Source organism: Perissodus microlepis, chromosome 14 (assembly GCF_051167445.1).
Source record: "Perissodus microlepis isolate ML-2025 ecotype Zambia chromosome 14, ASM5116744v1, whole genome shotgun sequence".
NCBI lineage: Eukaryota > Metazoa > Chordata > Actinopteri > Cichliformes > Cichlidae > Perissodus > Perissodus microlepis.
The window spans coordinates 34,372,616-34,396,167 of NC_140474.1; the positions used below are offsets into that span (position 1 = coordinate 34,372,616).

Consider the following 23,552-nt stretch of genomic DNA (forward strand, 5'->3'; position numbering starts at 1 on the left):
TTCTTGTGAATTCTTTAGAAATGCTTCGTAACTGCCTCTTAGGACATGTTGTTTGCATGATTTAAGCTGTCATTCTTTCTTTTTTCAGGTATACGGGGCAGCCTATCTACAGAAGTTACTGGAGCCTTTATTGAGAGGAGTCATCACAACCCCTGAACACATTAGCTTTGAGGTGGACCCCACCAGGTTAGTACCTCCATCTCTGCAGACAGCTTAGACTGAAAACCTGAAGCCCTTCTTTTTCTTAATGCCTTTTGAGAAATGGCCTAGGTAGCAGATGTTGGAGAAATTTAAGTGGTAACAAAATTATAGCATGCACAAGGAGGAGCTTCCTCTGCAAGTCACTGGCAAATTTCTTCTCATATATTACGAATTTTGTGCTGCCATACACTGGCTTTTTTCCCGTTTGCCATAGTTTAGTCACTGGAACTGCTTCAAATAAAAAAACACAAACTATGTGTTGGATGCATGTATCAGCTAAGTGCTGCCCACTATTTCTATATGGTCACAAGAACTGAAAGACTAATAGAACTGAGTTTTTTTTGTTTGTTTTTTTGTCATCAGATTGGAACAAGGTGAGAACCTCGAAGAGAACCAGAGGAACCTGCTGCAAATCACTGAGCGCTTTTTTCAGGCCATCATTAGTTCATCAGGCGAATTTCCCCCACAGCTCCGCAGTGTCTGCCACTGTCTCTACCAGGTAGACCCCTGATTTTTTTCACTCCAACATGAGTCCACAGTTGCTCACTCAATTTGTCTGCTCTTGCCTGTGTGCACATAGTGTCACTTTAACATTTCAAGCTCCTACCTCTTCACTCTAAGGCCGCCTGATGCCGCTTGATTCACTGCTTCTACATAACATGAATCAGTGCACAACTATACAGAACTTTAAACTGCTGGACTCATAAGTTAGGACCTTTCAAAGATCCTTTAAAGCTTGAGATTTGGTGGAACACATTGCAGATGATTCTAGTGCAGAGCCTGTTTTTTTTTGTTGTTTTTTTTTAAGGTTTTGCCATCTTGACATCTAACAGGATCACTAGTCATTATTTTCAATTAAAAGCAAGGTTATCTGAAAACTTTATACAGTTTTTGTTGGTCACAGTCTTTTCCTTTTTCATCTTGACCTGAGATATTTTTTGATTCTCTTGATTTAAACTGAACTAAAACTGGTCATTTATTTTCTATTAATCAGTTAACTTGCTAGTGCTAGACGTAATTGGCAGTGTGCACTACTGCCAAGTACAAGCTAGCAGAACCAGCGAGTTCTCTATGTACTGCAGTTCAAACACACAGTGCCTGTGACCATGTTAGCTGGATGTAATTTGTCCATTAAAAATATTCTGCATTTGACTGAACTATGAATTCCTACCTCAGTAGGAAAGTGGCTGCAAATGCAGTTTGTGCGTGCAAGCATAGCAAGTATTAATCACACACATGAATCCATGTGATATTCCACATTAAAACACTATGGTCTGCAGGATTGTTGATACAGTCAAGCCCATACTTTTTCATAACCCTGGCAAGTTTTGACTTAGTTACTTTTATTCAATCAGCAAGTTTTTTAGTTTTTTTTTGTTTTGTTTTTTTACCAGAAATGACACAAACGTCTCCCATAAGATAATAAGATGATGTACAAGACGCATCATTTTGGAGGGAAAAAAAATCTCATCTTTTATTTACATTTGAGCAAAAAGTGTCACGTCCAAAATTATTCATACCCCACGCAATAATCAATAGAAAGACCTCGATTACAGCAATCAAACTCTTCCTATAATTGCAGACCAGCTTTTTGCGTGTCTCCACAGGTATTTTTGTCCATTCATCTTTAGCAATGAGCTCCAACTCTTTCAGGTTGTAGAGTCTTCTTGCCATCACCCTGATCTTTAGCTCCTTCCACAGATTTTCAATTGGTTTCAAGTGAGGAGTCTGGCTGGGCCACTGCAAAACGTTAATGTTTTTGTCTGCTAACCATTTCTTCACCGCTTTTGCTGTGTGTTTTGGGTCATTGTTGTGCTGAAATGTCCACTGGTGCCCAAGGCCAAGTTTCTCTGCAGACTGCCTGATGTTATTGTTGAGAATCTTCTTGTATTGCTCTTTTCTCATGGTGCCATTTACTGTGATTAGATTCTCTGGTCTATTGGCTGAAACATAGCCCCAAAGCATTAGGTTCCCACCACCATGTTTGACAGAGGGGATGGTGTTCTTAGCAAAAGGTTTCTCCTTTTTTGCTTTTGTTTTGTTTTGTTATGCCAAATGAAGGAAACATCATTGTGTCCTAACAATTCAATTTTTTTTTCATCTGATTGTAACACGGAAGACCAGAACTCTGCTTCTTTGTCTAGATGAGCATTTCCAAAGGCCAAGCATGCTTTTGTGTGCCTTCTCTGGAGATGTGGCGTCTTCCTTGGTCTGCATTACTGGAACATAGCACTGTCCAGTTTCCGTTGGATTGTCTGCCTTGAGACATTGCCACTAGTAGAGCACAGATTCACCAGTATGGTCTTGGTGGTGATCCTTGAAATTCTATTTCACACCTCTCACCATCCTCCTGGCCAGCACAGGTGTTACTTCCAACCACGTCCTCTGAGATGTTCCACACTGCGAAACATCTTGTATTTTTTTTAATAACACTGGAACTTGAAAACCTTTAGATATAACCTTGTAGCCCTTTCCTGACTTGTGAGCAGCCACAATGCGCAGCTGCAGGTCCTCACTGAGCTCCTTTGTCTTAGTCATGACTGTCCACAAGCCAACTGCAAAGAGCTGCTGTTTTTCACCTGTTAAATTGATTAAAACACCTGTTCTCAATGAATCAGGGTACTTAGAATGCTGTAGAACATCTTGGACTGTTTGGAATGGTATAGAACTTTAGATTTTCCAAGAGACTGTGACAGTTTGTGATGGGTATGAATAATTTTGGACTTTACACTTTTTGCTCAAATGTAAATAAGAGCTCAGAAATATTTTTCCATCACAATGATGCCTCTTTTACATCATCTTATTGTCTTTGGGAGACACCTGTGTAATTAATGGTTGAATAAAAGTAACATCAAGTCGAAATTTGCCATGAATAATTATGGGCTTGACTGTATTTACACAATGCATTCATCTTTGTGTGACAAAATTGTTACCATGAACATCCACTCAGAAATTAGAGAGCTAAAAAAATCTTTGAATATAAACACTAAAACTTGCTACTCCTGCTGCCACCAATTGCATGCACTAAATGAAGAGAGATTATAACCACTGAGCATTCATGATACAGGCTCCTCAGAGCTATGTTGTAGTTCAAATTACTGAACACCTATGAAATTATTTAAAATTCCCCTGAGCAGGAGTAATATTGTAGTGAGGGCAGTTGGGGTTGTTAACTAGAAAGCATACAGATAAAATAAAACATAAAAGTAGAGAACACATGATGGTAAAAACTAGTAAAAGCAGTGTGTGGCCTAGGAAAAACAAGTTAAGTTGGTATAAGCCAGACTTACTTTTTTTGAGTAAAACTCAATTTTACTCAGAATAATTTCTCCCTAACTACTTTTTCAGTAACTCCAGATTTGAGTGCATTTAAAAAAACAAAAAAACAAAACAAACCCAAAAACTGTGATCACACCTTTTTCATTGTCATGATCTAAGTTAACATTTGATTCTTTTTGTTTGATCGAATCACTGTAAAAGAAAATCTTTTGCACACTCCTACACTTCCTCTGTCTTTATTGTATCAGCGCTTTCAATGAAACAAAGATTCTTTTGGGCGATTTTTTGCCATCATTTATTTTTTCCGGCATCTGACCAGAATGCCTCGTGGGCGCCTCCTGGGTGAGGTTTTCTGGGCATGTCTCCCCAGGAGAAGGCCCTGAGGCAGACCAAGTTTAAATCCAGGACACGGAGGCGAGATTACATCTCGCTGTCTTGGAACGCCTTGCTGTCCCATGAAAGAGCTGGAGGAGGCGGTGAAGATCTGGAGATATGTTATAATTAGGTTGAGAGAGAGGGGTCAAAATTTCATTCAGAAAATCAAAGTCTTGAAGGCAGATAAACTTGCTGGCTTTGCAGTTCATGGTAGTACCTTAACTTTACAGCCTCATGAGCCTCTTGTCCCCAGGAAAGTATTTACAAATCATCTCAGCAGTAAACCTGCTTTACCCGTACATGAGCTAGACTGTTTAAGCAGAGCAGTTATTTTGAATAAACAGCAGTTATTTTGAATAAGCTACTTTCATACAGTAAACTGAACTGGGTATCAGGGATGAGTAGCATAATGGAATTTAGATTCATGAATATTATTTTTAGTACCATCAAAACTAATTTTATCTTATTAAACTGACTCAGGAGTGTCATATTAACTTGGCAGAATATAACAGAGTTAAAACTGTTTTTGTTTTGTTTTTTAAATTGATGATACAAATATTGTGATAGGTGCAGTGTTTGTGACAATAAAGCTACATCAAAAGTGGAACATGCATCCGACCGTTGTTGCCAAGAATTCTACCACTGTAAAAATACAGCCACTTAAAATGGCTACCTCATCCCTGACAGGACCATGATGGGATTCTGACTGATTGCTGGCTAGTGGGTGACTGTAATCATCCCCCACCTGTGACGTGGCCGATGCAACCATGAGTAGCAATACCCCTAAGCGGCAGTTAAGAAAACCAGTGGTAATCTCTAGTGTATCCACCAGGTGGAGCAGTGTTGAGGCGCATTTATTTACAGGCTTGGGATCTATGAAGAAGCTTGTGTGCAAGAATATTATTTGTCTGGATTTAATTCTTTTAAATTGTATCTCTTTATTAGATTACATTGAAATGAATGAATGAATGAAAAACTGTTTACTAGAAATAGTTTTGGTAATTTTAAGTATAAATGACCTCTGGCTAAAAGCGGCAGTTTTGACTGGCTGTATCTGTATGTCCTTATAGTGCGGCATCTAAAGGAATATTATATTATATTATAATATTGTAATATTATAAGCCATACATCAAAAGATAATGCTACATTTTTAAAGGGCTGAAATTTGGCTTTAAAATAATTTTTAATCCAATTTTTATACTTTCTTTCATTGTAACTCAATATGAACTTCAACTGCTATAAAAAGGGGTCAAGCAAAGGCACTTGAACAAGTTAATCACATTCTTCAGTAATGAGTCATACTTTAACTGCTCCTTAACCGTGTGGTACTTGCATTCCACATTATATTCAAGACAATGAGAATAAGAAGGAAAAAACCCTAAAAAAGTGATATGAAACAAGGTTTCATATCATTGAAACTTAGTGAAACCTTAGATTTCGTAAAATTTGCAATAAAGTGTGTGCCAGAGACATTTCATTCACATTGCCTGATTCATTTAAATATTCTTTTTCTAGAGGTGAAACTCTTGCAAATATGTATGGTGTAAGGCCAACTGCAAAAATACTCCTGTTCCGACTTTCAGTCACAAAACTGACACTGAGCCTCTTTATTGAATCCAGCATATTTTAATGTGAAAAGAAGGCTTTTGGCTGTCACAGATGTTAGTCTGGCCCTAAATGTTCCTTCTTCTTTAAAATACCAACCTTTGTAATGAAGGGTTATTTTTCGCAGCCTGTTCTTGTTTATTTGAAATCAGTAAAATAGCAAAGTAAGATGTTTGTTTTGTAGTCTATCTTTTGCATATCATAGTTTCACAATGCAGACATCCATTTCTCAGCGCACGGCTTTTCTCCTAGAATGGTGTTTTCATCAAGGTCAAGGAAAAGAGGCTAGAAATGGGAAATAGGATATACTTTTGGAACGCACCCTAGATCTCTTTGCTGGCCTGGGAACAGCTCAGTATTAGGGCTGGGCCATATCATACCATTCACGGTAATACTGGTATAATGTTAGGCAACGATAAGAAAATGAAATATCACGATAAAATATGAGTAAAACGCACATGCACAGTACCTTTGTTTTCATACGCACATGGTAGAAAAAGCATGGCGGTGACGGAGAATGAGAAGGGCGTGTCAGGGCGAAAGCGGATCGTTGAATGAAACAGATGAACCGGAATTGGTTTGTCAAAATGGTGCAACTTCAGTAGTGTGGAACTGGTTTAGCTTTTGTCCGTCAGATACACACCAAAGCAGATTTTTTTAGTAGAGCAAGCAAGCGCACCATCATTATTACCGTTATTACCGAGCTGATTTTATTTGGTACACAGCGCTCAAAAATCTGTCAAAAAATGTTTTAGTGCAACTTTGCTTAAGTACGAAAGCCGCACCACTTGAAAGCCGAGCATTACGGCTACAGGAGTCACGCGGAGTGATACGTACTGTGCTTCAACATAATATTACCGCACTGTGTGTGTATAACCTCTTTTTGAGTTTTGTGGATATTATACATGGTTATGCTGAGGATATGTCGGCCAATTTCCACTGGAAATGCCTTTTGGTTAAACTGTCAGCAAGGAATTTGCATTTGCACTGTTAAATATTTATATAACTTTAATGCACATAAAAAAACAGTTGCTTGTTTAAGTGAAAATACGTTGATGGGTTCTTTTTTCCACTAATAAAGTTGTGGAGTGGTAAAGTATTTTGTCTCGGGTCAATTAGATCGTCAGTTATACCGTTATCGCAAATTTTCAAATTATATCGTGATGAATATTTTTTGTCCATATTGCCCTGCTCTACTCTGTATTCCCTCGGGTAAGCTGAAGGCAGTTGCTGGTGAATGGAAAGTCTGGCCCTCCTTTCTTAGGCCGCTGCCCACATGACCCAGCCCCGGATAAGCAGAAATACAGGGAGTCTATTAGAGACTAGTGACAGTAGCAATGATTAGTCAACTAGTTGTGTACATCCTTAGACATAATTGTACCCATGGGTTTTCACTTTTTGCTTTTAATCAGTTTTTATTTTATGCTAGGTCAGTTTTTAATGCTCAGCCTTAAAAACCTAATGGGGTATTGTTGTCACCCTGCCATGCGGGCGAGCAAGCAACGTTGACACCCAAGGTTGTGAATGGGATAACTTGAGAACCTTGAAAACATGGAGGACTTTCAAATTTATACCATAAGTATATCTACAAGGAGGCTGAGGGGTACCAATTGCTGCCACCAGTCTTTTTTCCTTTTGTGGTTTAACCCAGCTGACCCAACAGGAAAGGCTTGGACACTGCTAGCATAATGGACAGGTTTTTGATGGGGCTCCCACACAAACACAAAGCAGAAGATGAAGCAACGCCAAATATGTTTCCAAACCACAGACTACAAAATATGATGAAGCATATCTTGCTTTTAGCTTCACCTGCACAATGGTGGTGCCAAGGTAGGTATCCCCGGAAGAATTTGTTTTGAATGTAGAAGCCACATCTGAAGTTCACTCTGATGCCTCTGTCTTTGTAAATGGAGGAACAGTAACTGTGTGTGTAAGCGTGTAAAAACTGCAGATAGTAAGATTAACAGCAATAGTATTTTGTCTATATCGGCCATTGTAGAAATTCATCTCATGTAAACAATAACATGGCGCACAGCGTGACGTCATAAAAGGCCTTTGATGTTGCGTGACTATTCCTTGTCCACACATAAACGCAAAAACTGAGTTTTCGAAAATCTCCACCCTGGCAGGAGTTTTTCAGGCCCAAACGCATAGAAAAAACTGTTTTCTAAAAATACCTTTGTAGGTGGGGGCGTAACGTAAAAGGATAGTAGTTTATTTTATTGCTACCTGTAATTTATTGCAGTTTACTTTTATTTATTTAATTGTTTACAAAAGGTTTGAGGTGTGAAATTAATTGCATTGGAGTTTGAAAACAAAATGTGGGTGTTTGTGGTTGGAGGGGGTGGTCTTGTAAAACAAAGGGGACCCAGCAAAAAAAGTTTGGGAACCACTGTTTTAAAGCTCATGGGAACAATTAAGGGGGCGTTAGAGCAGTTGTGACACAAGCTTTACTTTTGTTGGTCACTATACCAACACAAGTAAAGACACAACACAAGTAAGTTTTTTTTGGTTCTCCCATTTCCAGTTAACTTCACTGTAGCTGTAGATACTTCTCCTATTTTGGCCCACTTGACAACCAGTCTGCAGACTGATGTGTCATCTACTTTCGGTGATGTGCATTTAGTATCTAGGAGGACTGCGTGGGAGTGTGTCTGGTGTGGGTGGAGAGTAGGACATTAAAAGTCTAAATTGCACCCTTTTTCTGGAGTGGATGGGAGTGGAATGGTAGAGACCTGCTATGATGTATGGTTTGGAGACAGTGGCACTAACCAAAAATAGGAGTTCGAAGTGAAGATGGCAGAGTTGTAGATGTTATGGTTTCAGTGGGAGTGACCAGAGTAGACAAGATTAGAAAGGACTATATCAGAGGGACAGCTCAGGATGAGTGAATGTTAGAGAGGCATGGTTGAGATGTTTTAAAAACCTGCAGAGGGCTAGTGGGTATCTTGGACAAAGGCTGCCAGGTGTGCAGGAGAAGAGGAAAACCTCAGAGGAGGTTCAAGGATAGTAGTGTAGGATGACATGCAGAGGGTTAGTGTGACAGAAAAGGATGCTACAGACAGGGTGAGGTGTAGGCACATGATCAACCCTTCAAAAGGGCAACCAAAAGAAGATGAAGCTGTAGATACGGACCAATCAGCAGTTGACATGTCGATAGGCCAGTGCATGAGTGGAGCCCACCAGTTGGAGACTTGCAGACAGAGAATCAAATATCGCCCAAAGTAGAGAGCACACACTCAATATAAAACAGAAAAAAACACTAAATTACAGGACAATAACACAACATTTCAGGAGATGTAGTGGCAATTGTGCTCTTTCGCTGGGACGATCAACACACAAGCATCTGGAATAAGTCTGACTTTGCCACCACCAGCGCTCCTCTATGAATGTAGCCATTTTTGATTGCTTGAAAATAGTGATGAAAATACAAGCTCACTGTCTATTGGAATATATAAATTTACCATTCATCCCTTTATTCATTGATTCATTTTCTTCAGCTTTTCCACTTTGGGGTAGCATGGGGGCTGTAGTTTGTCACAGGTTAAGAGCATTCATTGGACAGGTCGCAATCTGTATCCGGATTAATCCATAGAGACAACCAGGTCACATTCACACCTATATCCAGTTTTGAATTGCCATTAAACCTAATCTCATGCATGTCTTTGGATTGTGTGAGAAAACCGGAATAACTGAAGGTGCTACAGACAATTAGAGATGGAGGACAATATCTCTCAAGGCCAAATCAAGCAGTGGATTAGGTGTGATCACATCATGGGAGAATGACAACTGACTGCTTTTTATCACAAAGACATGTACCAAATAATATTATCTAATTGCAATTTTCAGTTATATTTGAGTTCAGATGTTCTGTCTTTTCTACCTGGATGTCACATGAAGCCACGGAGAAATCCAGAATATGCCAACATACCCTCACTATAGTATTTTCCACTCATAATCAAAAAGTGAAAAAAACAACAACTTTGTCTCAGCTTTTATGATTTAAAATGATTCGGAGACACACACAAAAAGTCTTTGATTTTTATTGTATCTGCTTATATATTTCATTTCCTGTTCTCCACCTTGGATATCGTGTCTGCTAAAGTAAAAGACTGGTAGTGCATGCATTAACACGCTTTATGTGCCCTGAGCAGTGAAACTGCTTTTTTTTATTTTTCTTTGTGCTTTCCTAGATAAAAATGTATGTTTATATGGTTAGGGCTATGCTACCTGTGTGTGTGTGTGTGTGTGTGTGTGTGTGTGCGCGCGCGCGTGTGTGTGTGTGTTGGTGTGTGTGTCTGTTTAGCTGGTGCTGTGACCATATTGTGCTCATCTCTGTTCTGTAGGCTACTTGCCACTCTCTACTGAATAAAGCAACAGTAAAAGAAAAAAAGGAAAGCAAAAAAGCAGTAAGTTTGGAGAATCTATTTTACCTCAGATACTTTTACCCCTAAAGCAAAAAAGCTTTTTTTTGCATTTTATTTCTTTTTGTTGTTTGTTTGTTTTGTTTCTTTTTTTTCAGTTTTAATTTGGTTTTTCACTGGAAATGTTTTGTTTTTCCATATTCAGCTTTGTGTACAACCCTCTCTTGAAATCATTGTACTAATACTGGCATCACTTGATGTATTTTTGATTAACAGTTTCCAGGAAATAGAAGCATTCTGTCTTCTCTTTTCTTTCTGGGCTTTCTGTTTGCACTCTAGGTGACCTTTTCTCAGAACATTTCATCTGCACCATCATTGTAATTTTTTAACTTACATCACTTATTTTAGTGAACTGTCACAGATGCACAGCAGCACATCTCGCCTGCTCTGGTGGGGACATAGCCTTTTAAGACTTTTAGATGAAATATTCTGATATATTGGCCTCTTGTTGTAATGAGTTGCATTTCACAGCTGATGTCTTTTTTCCACCATTATGAAAGTATGTTCCCACAGTTTTTTGTTTGTTCGTTTGTTTTTAACTAGAAACTCATCCAGAACCTTGATTCTTTTATTCAAATGTTGGTGCTCATGTGCAGTTTTGTTGCCACTTGTTTATCAACAATTCCTCCATCTCCTCTTCCTTCTGAAATAGTTTACTGATGTTGTTACATCAGTAGAGCATAATTCTGGGGTTCTGACATGAACTGCAGATTATGATCAACCTCAACCCTGCTTTAAAGCAGTTCTGACATTTTGGTGCAATAATATAAAAGGTATATCATTTTGGTTTTTGGTCTAAATGTTCTAAACTGTGAAAAAGCATGGTCCCAAAATGCCTGATGACTTTGTTGATAATCAGACTTTTGATCTACCACTACATTCAGGTCTATATTTAATCTTAAAGCAAATACTTTAAGCAAATACAGTGACATTCACATACTTATAGACTCTTGTATTAATTACTTTTAAAGTTTTTTAAAAGGATTTTTGACGATTTTGCTTCATTTCAGCGAGACATGGGGAACTTGGGGAGACTTAGGGAAACATTTCTCCAAGGCGAGTGTCAGTAGTTTCCCCAAACTTTGAAGTGGAACATTTTTGCTTTTGTAGGCACTGGCTTTACCTACAGGAAGTTGTGCATCATTTACTCTTTGCATCTAGGAGAGCAGCCACTAACTTTCTGTGACCTTTTAAAATTCAAAATATCAAAGTAAAATACATGAATTACAGCAGGCAAACATAAAACTTTTTACATTTTAGAGCTTCTTGGTTTTATCTATACCGTTCTTTCATAAATAATTCACCCTTACTTACACGGACAACAGTGTGGAGATACAGCTTTGTTAATGTTTTAGTTATGAAGCCCCTTGAGTTGCTATAAAAAATGCTTTTTATCAACTGTCATCTTTGTATTGTGATTGTTACTTTATTATGAACTACCAAGAAACCCAACTTGCCAATAATAGCATAGTCCTTTTCAGGACATTTTGCGTATTTCCTGCTCTATATTTCATTTAACACTGTTTGTCCACAAATTATAAACACTGATTGTAATTTGTAGTCACAAGTTTGACCATTTGTAGAGTTTTTGGTCAATTCTAGTATTGCAGTACACACAAAGACTTTCTTTAAGGGTTGTTTAAACTGAAAATGTTCTGAAATGTCCATTGACTTTTGATCCTCAAAGTTTTGATCTGATACCACAGTCAGTTCAGTGTACTTGGTTGTTGTGATTATTTAGAAAATGAAAAAATATAAAAAGACCATTATCACCAAGAACATCACTGATAACACCATTATGTTAAGAACATAGACACAAAAGTAGTTCACAAACATCCTAGAAACATTGGTTTATGATGAAGTATGTCCAGGTCTACTATAAACACACTACGTAATGGACTGAAATCTTGCTTTGTGAAATGATTGATAGAAGGCTAGGGAGAAAGAGGAGATGAAGCCAAAATTAAACTCTTTGGTATCAGCTCAACCTGCTGTATTTCAACACGTAGGTGTACTTCTTAGGCATCTTCTTCATTGCACCTTTTCTGCAGCTCCATTAGTCGGCTAACCTTCCTCCCTACTACCTTGATCTTGGCCTCTAGTCCCCTTCTCTCAATGGAGGGTACTGCTTCTTGTGGCTGTTCATCTCACTGATCACTGCTGCTGTAGTGTAGATCAGCTGGTTGCTCTCGGTAATGGTTGCAGAATATATTGTCCGCGGGAAGTGTATCCTTCAAGCTCGGGTCCTCTACCAGGTAGGTAGGTAGGTAGGTAGGTAGGTAGGTAGGTAGGTAGGTAGGTAAGTAGATATAAGGGACATAGAGAGATCTCCAGCATGTCCTTGGTCTCTGCCCGGGCCTCACACCATTAGGACATGCCCAGTCAGAACACCTTACCCAGGAACTGAATCTGGTGACTACTCTTACTGAGGCAGCTGGCTAGTGGCTAGCTCTAAGCTCTGGACAGCTTTAGTTTTGTCTGTGTACCTTTGTTGTTACAACCTTTTTTTGGTGGTTCCTTCAATGTTTACTTTGGTTAACTATACCTGAACTCATAGTGAAAAGCTTACATGCTATTGTCATGTTAGTGTGTGGCTGTGAGTATGCATCTGACTATTTGTCTGTGCCAGTGTGAATGTGTTGCACATGCATTAAACACGCAACATACATGTCATACACGTCTGACCAACTGGTCACCAATCAGGTCCAAGAACATAAAAAATTGACGATATCTTTCCCATCGATTCCCAACTCCTGATATACATAGATGTTATTGGAAACTGTTCCAGCAACCTGGTTGTGCCTCTAAGTAAATGCTGTTCCAACTTGTATTCCATCTCCAGGGTACTTTTGCGTAGCTTACAACTTTCAGCTGTGGTAGACTGTTGCCTTTAGAGGTCTAGTGCTTAGGCTTTGTTCTTGTGCTGGTGGGATAAGAGCTTCTGGTATCCTTTAGGCTGGACTCTTGTAGTCAGTGGTAGGATTTCTTAATGTCAACAGCTTCGCTATCTCTCGATGGTACATCTTGTGCAGCGGCTTGGTCTTTAATAATAGTTCCTGTGCTGTTCCTCTTCACCACCTGTCTTAATCTACCTGAGGCATTCCTGGACCAGTGCATCTAAATGTGAAATGTGTTAATGTGTGGTCTGTGTTTCCTCCCGGATTGTGGCTCTGACACTCACTAATCCTTGCCCTCTGTTGCTCATAGCAGGTTAGCGAGTTTTCATGTGTTGTCATCAGTGTCATCTATCTCTTCCCAAAGTAATAAATTATATGCATATTGGCTTATTTTTGGATTTTGGGATTGGATTCCAATGATGTTCAATAAATATGACAAATGGTGAGAGTGGGTATCCTTGTCTTGTGCAACGATGCCCGCCATGATTGTGGCCATTGTGATGTGTATAAAACTTTCACCCAGTGAATAAATTATTCAACAAAGACTGTTTTCTTTAATAGTGAGAATTTCAAAAATGCCAGTTAACTTTATCATATGCATTTTCTGCATGTAATAAAACAACTGCTGATGTGTGGTTGGAATGAGATGTAAAATAAATAACATAATAAAGTTATAGGTTACCGTCATTCTTTTAGTAACTTAGTTTGATCTGTGCGTCAAACAAGATGGAATAACTGTCTCTATTCATAATTGTAAAGCCTTACTGATGATTTTGACGTTTGTGTTGATGATATGGGGTTATAGCCTGATGTTGTGTATATATATTTGTAGGAAGTTTGTATTTTTTCATTTCTTCTTCTAGTAATTGAATTAAAAGAGGCACCACCATCTTATACTTTAATCACAATTCATGGCTTAACATCTGTCATCTGTCTTCTGTCAGTTTGTGTAATCATTTCCTGTTTTCATCTTTCACCAACAGAGAGGAGACAGCTGGGTTGATTGTCATGTTTTTCCTCTCTTGCATGTTTCTTCTGCTGTAACTGGAGTAAAAACCTTTTTCACTCCTGGTACAACCAGAATAAACTGGAATCATGTCCAAGTCTTTCGTCATATTTCTTCCTAGCTAGGCTTGCCTCCTGAGCGCAGCATTTTTTGGCCTGATCATGACTCAGCTCAAATATCTCTGTTACACATATTGATACATATATATTTTGTTATTATTATCATTCCCTCATTTGCTCTTGAATGTACCAAAATCAACTTTTAATATTTTCTCCTTCCCTTTTTTTCAAACTGGTCCCTCTTCTTATACTTTTCCCTTCTGTTCTGTATTTTCCGTTTGTGTTCGCCAACATTTTTTTTCCCTCCACTCTCTCCATACTCCCTCACACAGGTTGTGAGTCAGCGGTTCCCACAGAACAGCATTGGTGCGGTGGGCAGTGCTATGTTTCTGCGCTTCATCAACCCTGCTATTGTGTCCCCCTATGAGACTGGTATTTTAGACAAGAAGCCTCTGCCCAGGATAGAACGGGGGCTCAAACTCATGTCCAAGGTAAGCTTATTGGATATGAGGGCTGCCATGAAAGTAACCAGAAAAAAATGGTTACATCCCTAAGTCTAGGGATGGGAATCAATAAGAATTTAGCGATTCAGATTCCATTAACAATATCACTTCTTAATTCGATTCCTTTCAATTTCAATTCTCATTATTTTCCCACTGGGTTGTTTGAGAGTCAACACAATCCCTAAGCAGCATATTAAAGATATTAGATTCTACAAGAACCGGTTCACAATTCCCATCCCTAGCGACAGCTGAACCCAGCATCTCTGTATGCCAGAGAATTATACCCATTGGCTGGTTCAATTTTGTTTGACACTTTGCATCCTGTGCATAACAACTTTCAGTTTCTTCCTTCTGAATGAAGGCTTCTAGTCCAATGGAGCAGAAAAACAAACCTTTAAAACAGTTTGGCTCCAATAGCCAAACTTTTTACTTATTCTGTGATTTTTTTTTCTGGGTTTTTTTTTTGTTTGTTTTTTGAAAATCCACATGAGGATAAGTGACGTACAAGAAGAGATCAAAAGAAATGTATTTTTACCCCCTTTATTTGTATCCACAGGTACAAATAAAGTGTCCTTAACCTAATTTTTTTTTTGGCAAAAATGCCATCAATGAGTAGGCATCATAGACACATGACTCTAATAAAGTTTAAAATGTCACTGACTATCTTAAACCTTGTGATCACGTCTGGTTTAAAAAGAAGCTCCTACAGTCTGGGTATAGAGTGACATTAATAATTTTAGCAGGAGGTAAGTTTTTATTGTGAGACTGAGCACAAAGATAGTGAAACACTGTACTGCATTAAAGAGAAATCTTTTGACACAGTCTACCTGATATAAGTGTCTGTTCAAATCCCAGTAACCTGTATTTGATATCAGGATTAAACCTGACGGTAACCATTCTCTTTGAACTCGAGCAAGATCACACAACTCACATAACATGAGCTTATTGTGAATCTCTTGTATTTTTTATTTCAGATTTTGCAGAGTATTGCAAACCACGTCTTATTTACAAAAGAAGAACACATGAGGCCTTTTAATGACTTTGTGAAGAGCAACTTTGATTCAGCCCGAAGGTAAATGCAGGGAACTACTGTTACTGTAAATACTGTTTGTATCCCTATCCCTAGAGCTATCCCTGCCCCCTATATAATGGATTGCTGTGAAATTTTAACTTAACTATATCCAGTTAAAAAGTTCAATACATTTGGGAACTGATATTTTTGTTTGTATTTTTTGTGTTAGTGTGTGCTCAAATATTGGACGTTATAGGACTGCTTGTTTTGTTTTGTTTTGTTTCTTAAATATATTTTAATTAGCCAATATAATATATAATCTGTCCCAAATACCTTCTGGTTAGTTTTCATAGTGCGAGAGGGCTCTTGCCCATGGTAGTGAATAGGTAGGAATGGAGAAAAATCATTCTGTGGACAGGCATGTTTTATTTACACAACAAGTTGGCATATCTGTAACTGATTTGATGAGATGGTAATCTGTGTGCCACATGAACATGCAGCCAATCGGTGAGAGACAGATTTCTGGCTGGGTTATAGACATGCAAATCATTTATTTTTATGTAATGCGTTTTTTTTCTGGATTTTTGGCTTATAGTCTGTCTCCCTCCAATAAGTGAAACTGCCATAAAATTTTCAGATGGTTGATTTCTTTGTAAGTGAGCAAGCTTACAAATTCAGCAGGGGATCAAATAATTATTTACTCCAGTGTATGTGAACTCACATGCTGAAACCCTCCTCATATAATACTTTTGTTAGACCCAGAACCTCTGGTATGCTTTTTTATATAAAGATACACCAGATGTTATTTCTTTTTGGCAATTAGCAACTTTTTCAGTCTTTAGATTTTTTTCTTTTCCTTGTCGTAATTTTTTGACACCTGCTGCCTGACATGAATCACAGACTCATCGTGGAAATTAATGATCCCCTCTCTTCTCACTAGTACCACCATGCTGACTGTTCATGCTGACTGTTCATCAATTGTTTGACCAGTCACTAACAAAAAAATAACAAACGAATCAAACATTTTATATCAACAGAGTTTGTGTAGTCAGGGAAAACTGAGCTATGTGGTCATGTGACAGTTCAGATAAACCAAAAGCTTTGCAAACTAAATCAGTGAAGTCCTTGCTGTCGTGTTTCTTCTGACCTTAAGTTGAGCTGGCAATCTTCTCTCTCTGCCCCAGGTTTTTCTTGGACATAGCATCTGACTCTCCACCCAGTGATTCTGTCAACCACAGTCTGTCATTTATCAGTGACGGTAATGTGCTGGCTCTCCACCGGCTGCTGTGGAATAATCAGGAAAGAATTGGCCAGTACTTATCCAGTAACAGGTCAGAATTTTGTATTTCATTAAATTAGATTTTTTTTTTTTTTTTTTTTTTTTTTTTTTAATCATTACATTTTTATTTTTGATCATTAAATCATGAGTCACAATTTTATTTTAGGGACCACAAGGCTGTAGGTAGGCGACCTTTTGACAAGATGGCCACCTTGCTGGCTTACCTAGGACCGCCAGAACACAAACCTGTGGCTGACACTCACTGGTCTAGTCTCAATCTGACCAGCTCCAAGTTTGAGGAGTTTATGACCAGGTAAGATTGATAACAGCTTGTCAACATAATGGTTCTGACTCAATAAGCACTTTTTTCCCATTTATGGGGTGTAAGTCTGTCCATCTTTAGTTTTAGATGCATTAACACTTTATAGGAAGCTTTCATTGTATTCAATTTCAACTTTTATCTCAGTGCATCATGGGAAGCCCTAGCAGCCTAGGCCTTTTGCAACGCAAGTAAAGGAGGATTCAGGGTGACCTGATTAAGCCCTGTCTATTTGCTGTCAAAAAAGAAAGTTTTGAACCAAATCTAAAACGTAGAGACGTCTGTCTCCCAAATCCAAACTGAGAGCTAGATCCACAGAAGAGGGTCCTGAAAGGTGAAGGCTCTTCCCCCCTTTCTGCTTTTAATACCCTTGGAACTTCAAGTAAGCTGGCAGTCTAAAAGCAAAGTGCTCCATTAGGATATGTTACTGTGAGGTCTTTAAGATGAGATGGGCCCTGATCATTCAAGAAAAGGATTTTAAATTAGATTCTGGTTTAAACAGTTAGCCAATTAAAAAAAAACCCAGTATGGTCAAAATATGCTCTTTCTCTCGGGTCCCTGTCAATACTCTTTCTAGATCAACTGTAGACTTTTGACTGGTTTGTTACTTTACCTTTTAGGACATCCTGATAATAATATATTACAGTAGTCCAGCCTTACCCGCCAGTACTAAATGTATGAGCCATGTTTTTTTTTTCAGCATCACTCTGAGATAGGGTGTTTCTCATTTTGGATATTCTTCATAAATGTAAAAAGAGACAAAAAATATTAATTTGAGGTTATCCAGGCCTTTAAGACAATCAGTCTGTGCTGTCTGGCTTCATGGGCAGGTAGGTAGAAGGTATGCTATGCTTTCTATTGATGTTGCCTAAGGGAAGCATGTATAATGTAAACAGAATTGGTCCTAGCACTGAACCCTGTGGACCTTAATAATTAACCTTAGTGTGTGAAGAGGGGTAGTGCTGTACGATATGACCAAAATCTCATATCCCGATATAAGACCTCTATCGTCCCGATAACGATATAAATCACAAACATTTAACATTTTCTGTAAATTCTGTGAATCTCGGGCAGCTCGACTTGTGTGAAGTGTTTCCAGCTGGGCGTCGTGTACCTGGAGTCAAGTATTTTAACCGATGCATGAAACTATGCATTTTTAGACATATGTTGTAACGGCCGCCGTTTTCGTTGTGAGTATTTATTACACGGCGTGCTGCAGGGAAAAGCCTGTTCTAACGTTTGCGTCTAAGGTCTATTTTTTAGCACCTGACAGCTCTTCTTTGCTTCTCATCCGTAAATACTCTGCATACTCTTTCGCGTGATTCAGTTTATTTTGAAAAGTCTCAACAGGATCTTGAGCTTTATTGTGAAAGGTTTATGTGGAAAATAAACAAGCGGACACGCGATGGTTTTACTGTCATTGTTGCTAATGACAACGCATAAAAACAGGCGCTTGTCCGTCCGTAGTGTGGTTATATTAAATATAAGAGAAAGAGAGAACTTTAAGAAATTAATATAGCCACTACAGTGACCATCAAAACGATGAAAAAATATTGCCGTAAACAGTTTATTTTGCGACACCATGAAACAAACGATAGCATAAAATGAAACGATAGATTTTTTTTATATCGTCATCGACATATATCGTTATATCAAACAGCCCTAAAGAGGGGTCCCTATTTAAATGAACAAGGTGAAGTCTATTAAATAGTTATGATTCAAATCACTGCAACACAGTATCTTTCATTCCTATAGCATGCTCTAATCACTGTAATTAAATACTACAGTCAACAGTGCAATGATCCACTAAGGCCGAGCAGAACATACACAGTCCCAATCAAATGTTTCAAACCACATGAAAAATGCCAGAAAGAGAAAACATTTTTTTGAACATGCAAGTTATTGAAAACAATGCTTAAACTGAAACGGGCTGTTTTACAGCCGATCAAAAAGGAACATTTCTCCAAGCGGCGAACACAGCCGCACGAAGGGTGTCTACTGTCTGGAACTGTTGTCCATTTTTGTAAACTTCCCTTGCCATCCATCCCCAAAGGTTCTCAATTGGATTTAGATCAGGGGAACACGCAGGATGGTCCAAAAGAGTGATGGTATTCTCCTGCAAGAAGTTCCTTGTCCTGCGGGCATTGTGTACTGTAGTGTTGTCAAGTTGAAAATCCCAGTTGTTACCACACAGACGAGGGCCCTCAGTCATGAGGGATGCTCTCTGCAACATCTGGACATAGCCAGTGGCCATTCGCCCCCCCTGCACCTCCTGAAGCTCCATTGTTCCACTGAAGGAAAAAGCACCCCAGGCCATTATGGCGCCTCCTCCACTGTGGTGCACAGAAAACATCTCAGGTGGGATCTGCTTGTCATGCCAGTAACGTTGGAAACCATCAGGACCATCAAGGTTAAATTTTTTCACATCAGAGGATAAAACTTTCTTTCACCTTTCAGTGTTTAGTGCTCTCTTTCAGTCTCTGGCATTTAATAATACAAGACCATTTAAGATCTTTAATGTTTTTGAAGCCATTCGATCTAAGATGCCGTCTGATGATTATGAGGCTGCAGTCTGCACCAGTAACGGCCTTAATTTGGGTCGAGGATTGTCCAGTGTCTTGACAAACAGCCAATTGGATCCTCCAGCTCAGTGCTGGTAAGGGTTTCTTGGGTCTTCCACTTGACCTTTTTGTTCCTATAACCATCAGGATCATTTAAGAAATTCCAAATGACTGTCGGACTGCGTCCCGCCTCAGCAGCAATCGCACGCTGCGAGAGACCCTGCTTATGCAGTTCAAAAACCCGACCACAGTCCAAAAGGGAACGTTTTTTTGCCTTTGCCATCAGAACATCCTGACATTGTGACTACCTGACAGAAGATGACAATGAATTCACGTTTTTGCATAGATTTTGCCTCTTAAAGGCATGTGGTCCTAAATTTTTGATCAGTTATAAAACAGCCTGTTTCAATTTAAGCATTGTTTTCGATAAATTGCATGCTCCAAAAAATGTTTTGTCTCACTCCCATTTCTTCTTGTTGCATATTGAAGCTCTACTTGGAACCTTGTTAAGATCCAACCATGCAAAATATGTTTTTTTCAAGTGGTCTTAAACTTTTTATCAGGACTGTATATACTGAGGAGATTGGGACAGCAGGTGGAGCAGAAGTAACAATATTATTAATGGTGTCAAATAACGCCAAAGGATTACCTGTTCTATTTGTAACCAAGTGTGAGAAATAGTCAGCCCGTGCATCTCTAACTGAACTGTTGAAAGAAAAGATGAAAAGATCCTTTTGCTGAAGGGGATGAATACAAACCGAATTTTCCTTCACTAGTGCTCACCTTTTCCACAAGAACACTTTAAGAGGCGTATGGTGTTTATCTAATTTATCAACAACTTGGAAACAGGAGCTAATCATCTATGTGAATGTTAATATTTCCATCTGTAAGCAATCCTAAACGGCTTAATAATAAATCACTAAACTTCTTTAAAAACAAGCCATTTGGGTTAGGTTGACGATCCACCTGCACAATAAAACAGATTCTTATTCCCGACTCCTGCATGCACCAAGGAGGGCACTGCTGAGGATGCCAAATAAGGATTCAGGCACAAAATATCAAAACAGGAGGATGAGGTATCTTGACCCATCAGATAGCATGGATAAAGGCGTTCATAAACTAAGGCAGACAGCATGCCGGAATCCAGGATAAAACCCGAGTTAAGGTAGCTACTCTGTACTGTGTTAGCAAATGGCATTAAAGAAGATAACAGTGGAGGAATTATACCCTTAAGTTTAGTTACAGCGCTATCGGCTGTATTTAAAAGTATTCCCAGCTGCTGTGTGATCCATTATTGTAAATTTTATTGTTGTTAGGAAATGAATGAAGGGTTTTCAATGAATACTTTTAAATGTTCGGTTTCCATGCCATATCTCAGAACTAGATGGAGAGTGTGGTTAACGTTGTTGTGGGTTCTTTTACATTTTGAGAGAAGCTAATTGAGTCTAATAATAGATTAAATGCTGTGTTGAGGCTGTCAAAATCATCCACAACAATTATTTTATTTGAACTGAGCACTAAGTCAGATAACAAGTCTGATAAACCTCTGAGTAAGGGCCAAGGGGACAATAGAGAAACAACAAATAAAACTGGTTTGTTATTTTACCAGTTGGGTCATAACTTTATTTGCTTAATTTACTATCTTCAGCGCTTCTATTTGTTCTACAGGCATCAAGTACATGAGAAGGAGGAATTCAAAGCCTTAAAGACCCTCAACATTTTCTACCAGGCAGGAACCTCAAAGATTGGAAATCCAGTGTTCTACTATGTCGCCCGCAGGTAGGACTTGGCTTTACTTATTTCTCAATTTAGTAAACTGACAAAATAATAGATAAGAGTGCATTTGTTGTTAGAGACTTTGGTTCATTTTAAATTGCTGTCAAGCAAACCTTGCATTTAAAATTTCCTTTGCCGAAAATGAAATGATGTGGAGGTTTCAAATTAGTCAGGACAGAGCTATTCTGTAAAGATATATTGTATCTGTCAGAATGTGTGCTGGCAAGTTGGATGAATTATTTCTAGATTAGCCACTAACCACATATCCTGTGTATAGTGTTAGTGTGTGATGTTTCCTGGATACCAGTATGCACCTATCAACAGTAGTTGAGACAGTATCCGCTTCAAACAGATTGGTTTTTGGTTTTTAAAAATAGGACCCTGTTGTATCAGTTCTGTCTACGATTGGTGCCTGAGCATGCAATGTAAAAACCATTTTGTATCTGCTTATTTGAGTGTCCCAAAGCATTCACAGTATTGACATCCAAATCTTTATTATTATTGAGTGTGCCAGTACAATAGTACTGAGGCATTGTCTAAGGAGCTTGGGAAAAAAGGTTCTGGACTTCTTTAAGTTTTCTTGAAGACGTTTCACCTCTCATCCTAGAAGCTTATTCAGTTCTAAGCGCAATTGTTGGAGAGTCCCAGTATTGAGGCATTCTGAAAGTTGATTCAGTTCATCTGGACGTAGCACTTTCAGTGGGAGAAATGTTTCGTCATTCATCCAAGTGACTTCTTCAGTCTCAGCTGACTTCAGGTTTCCCCACCCTTATGAACAGTACATTTGCATGATGAATGAAACTAGCACCACTGGCGAACAATGGGCTGACAGGTCAGTTTCTTGATCATTAATATGCAAATTGTCATGACCATTGATCAACAACCACCTATCAAAGGCCATTGGTCAACTGCTATTGATCACTGAGGAATGACCATTGATCAATGGTTATGAGTACCATTCAGAGAGAGTGGGAAGTGGCTGCAGGTCTTCTAAGATTTTGAGATTTTCATCAGTAATGGGGGACATTTAAAAGTTGATGTGCAGCATAAACCTTACCAAGCCTTCCTAATTTTTTGGAATCTCCTTATCTGGATGATTGAGCATGCATCAAGAAATACTGTATATTATTTGTCTGATTTATTATTCTGATTATTATTATTTAGTGTGCCAATGCAATAGCATCCAAGAATTATTATTATTATTATTATTATTATTATTTTATGGATGGATATTATTATTATTTGTCAGATTTATTATTCTAGTTATTATGAGTGTGCCAATAGCATTGCATTGAAGCGCCCTTATTTATTATTAATATTATTATTGAGTGTGACAATGCAAAAGCAGTGAGGCGCAACTATTATTTTGCATATTTATCCATCATTGTTTATTTGTTGTTATTATTAATCAGATTTAACGTTGATTGTTGCAAAGCAGCGATCCCAAAATGTATTCTTTTAGTCGCCATTTGCTGTACGTAATAATACTCCGTGTTGCAGGTTGAAGTTGTTTAATGTTAATGAGTTGTCATGAAGCCTTTATTTTTGTCTTTCTAAGTGTCTAACTTTGCAATAACATACAATAATATACAGTATGGTTAACAACACATTAATTTTACTATATCCAACAACTTTATTAGATGCAGCTGTTTTCACTTTACAGGAACAAGAGTAATATGGGTACCACAAACAGATGTCTCAATTTAAAAATCTCTGCCACATTATTATATACGCTTGTTTTCACACTACAGCAAGAACCTATGTGTAATGATATTACAGTCATTTTACATACAGTCGAAGGACATATGCACATATCAAAGACACATCAATTTTAAAATGTCTGCCACTTTTTTTTAGTAAATCTGTTTTCACTGAACAACAGCAAGTGATTTCCAACTTTTTAGTGCCACCAGCAGCAAAGAAATACATGACCGTTCTCTCAAAGCAAATGCTTTGATTTTTCTCTGAGCTACTTGTTATTGATCTGCATACACTGCAATAGAACAAAAATGTTTTTCTGGTGAAAAACAATAGTGATAAACATGTCTGTTGAATTGTTTTGGTGGTACAATCAGTGCACTTTAATTCCAATTTCACAACTTTGTAGTGAGCTGTGTAGAATACTATTTAGCTTAAACTGTACACTATGCTGATAATCATGGTGTTTCACTGGAATCCACTGGAATCGCTGGATTCTTTTTTGGATTGCCCCCTAAACCTAATACCTGGTTGACTGCAGTAGAGTGTTTGAAATAA

General features: G+C 38.3%; 1 protein-coding gene across 4 annotated transcripts in view; it reads left to right on the forward strand.

Moving 5' to 3' along the window:
- Positions 1-23,552, forward strand: part of nf1a (neurofibromin 1a) — a 125,693-nt gene that overhangs the window by 53,589 nt on the left and 48,552 nt on the right. For 3 of the 4 annotated variants that reach the window (XM_084950361.1, XM_084950362.1, XM_084950364.1), the window contains exons 28-35: positions 89-186; positions 565-700; positions 9,807-9,869; positions 14,179-14,337; positions 15,324-15,421; positions 16,546-16,692; positions 16,807-16,953; positions 21,189-21,299. In XM_084950361.1, the coding sequence (XP_084806487.1) occupies positions 89-186; positions 565-700; positions 9,807-9,869; positions 14,179-14,337; positions 15,324-15,421; positions 16,546-16,692; positions 16,807-16,953; positions 21,189-21,299 (959 nt within the window). The remainder of the gene's footprint in view (positions 1-88; positions 187-564; positions 701-9,806; positions 9,870-14,178; positions 14,338-15,323; positions 15,422-16,545; positions 16,693-16,806; positions 16,954-21,188; positions 21,300-23,552) is intronic. The other variant, XM_084950365.1, reaches the window with a different exon arrangement.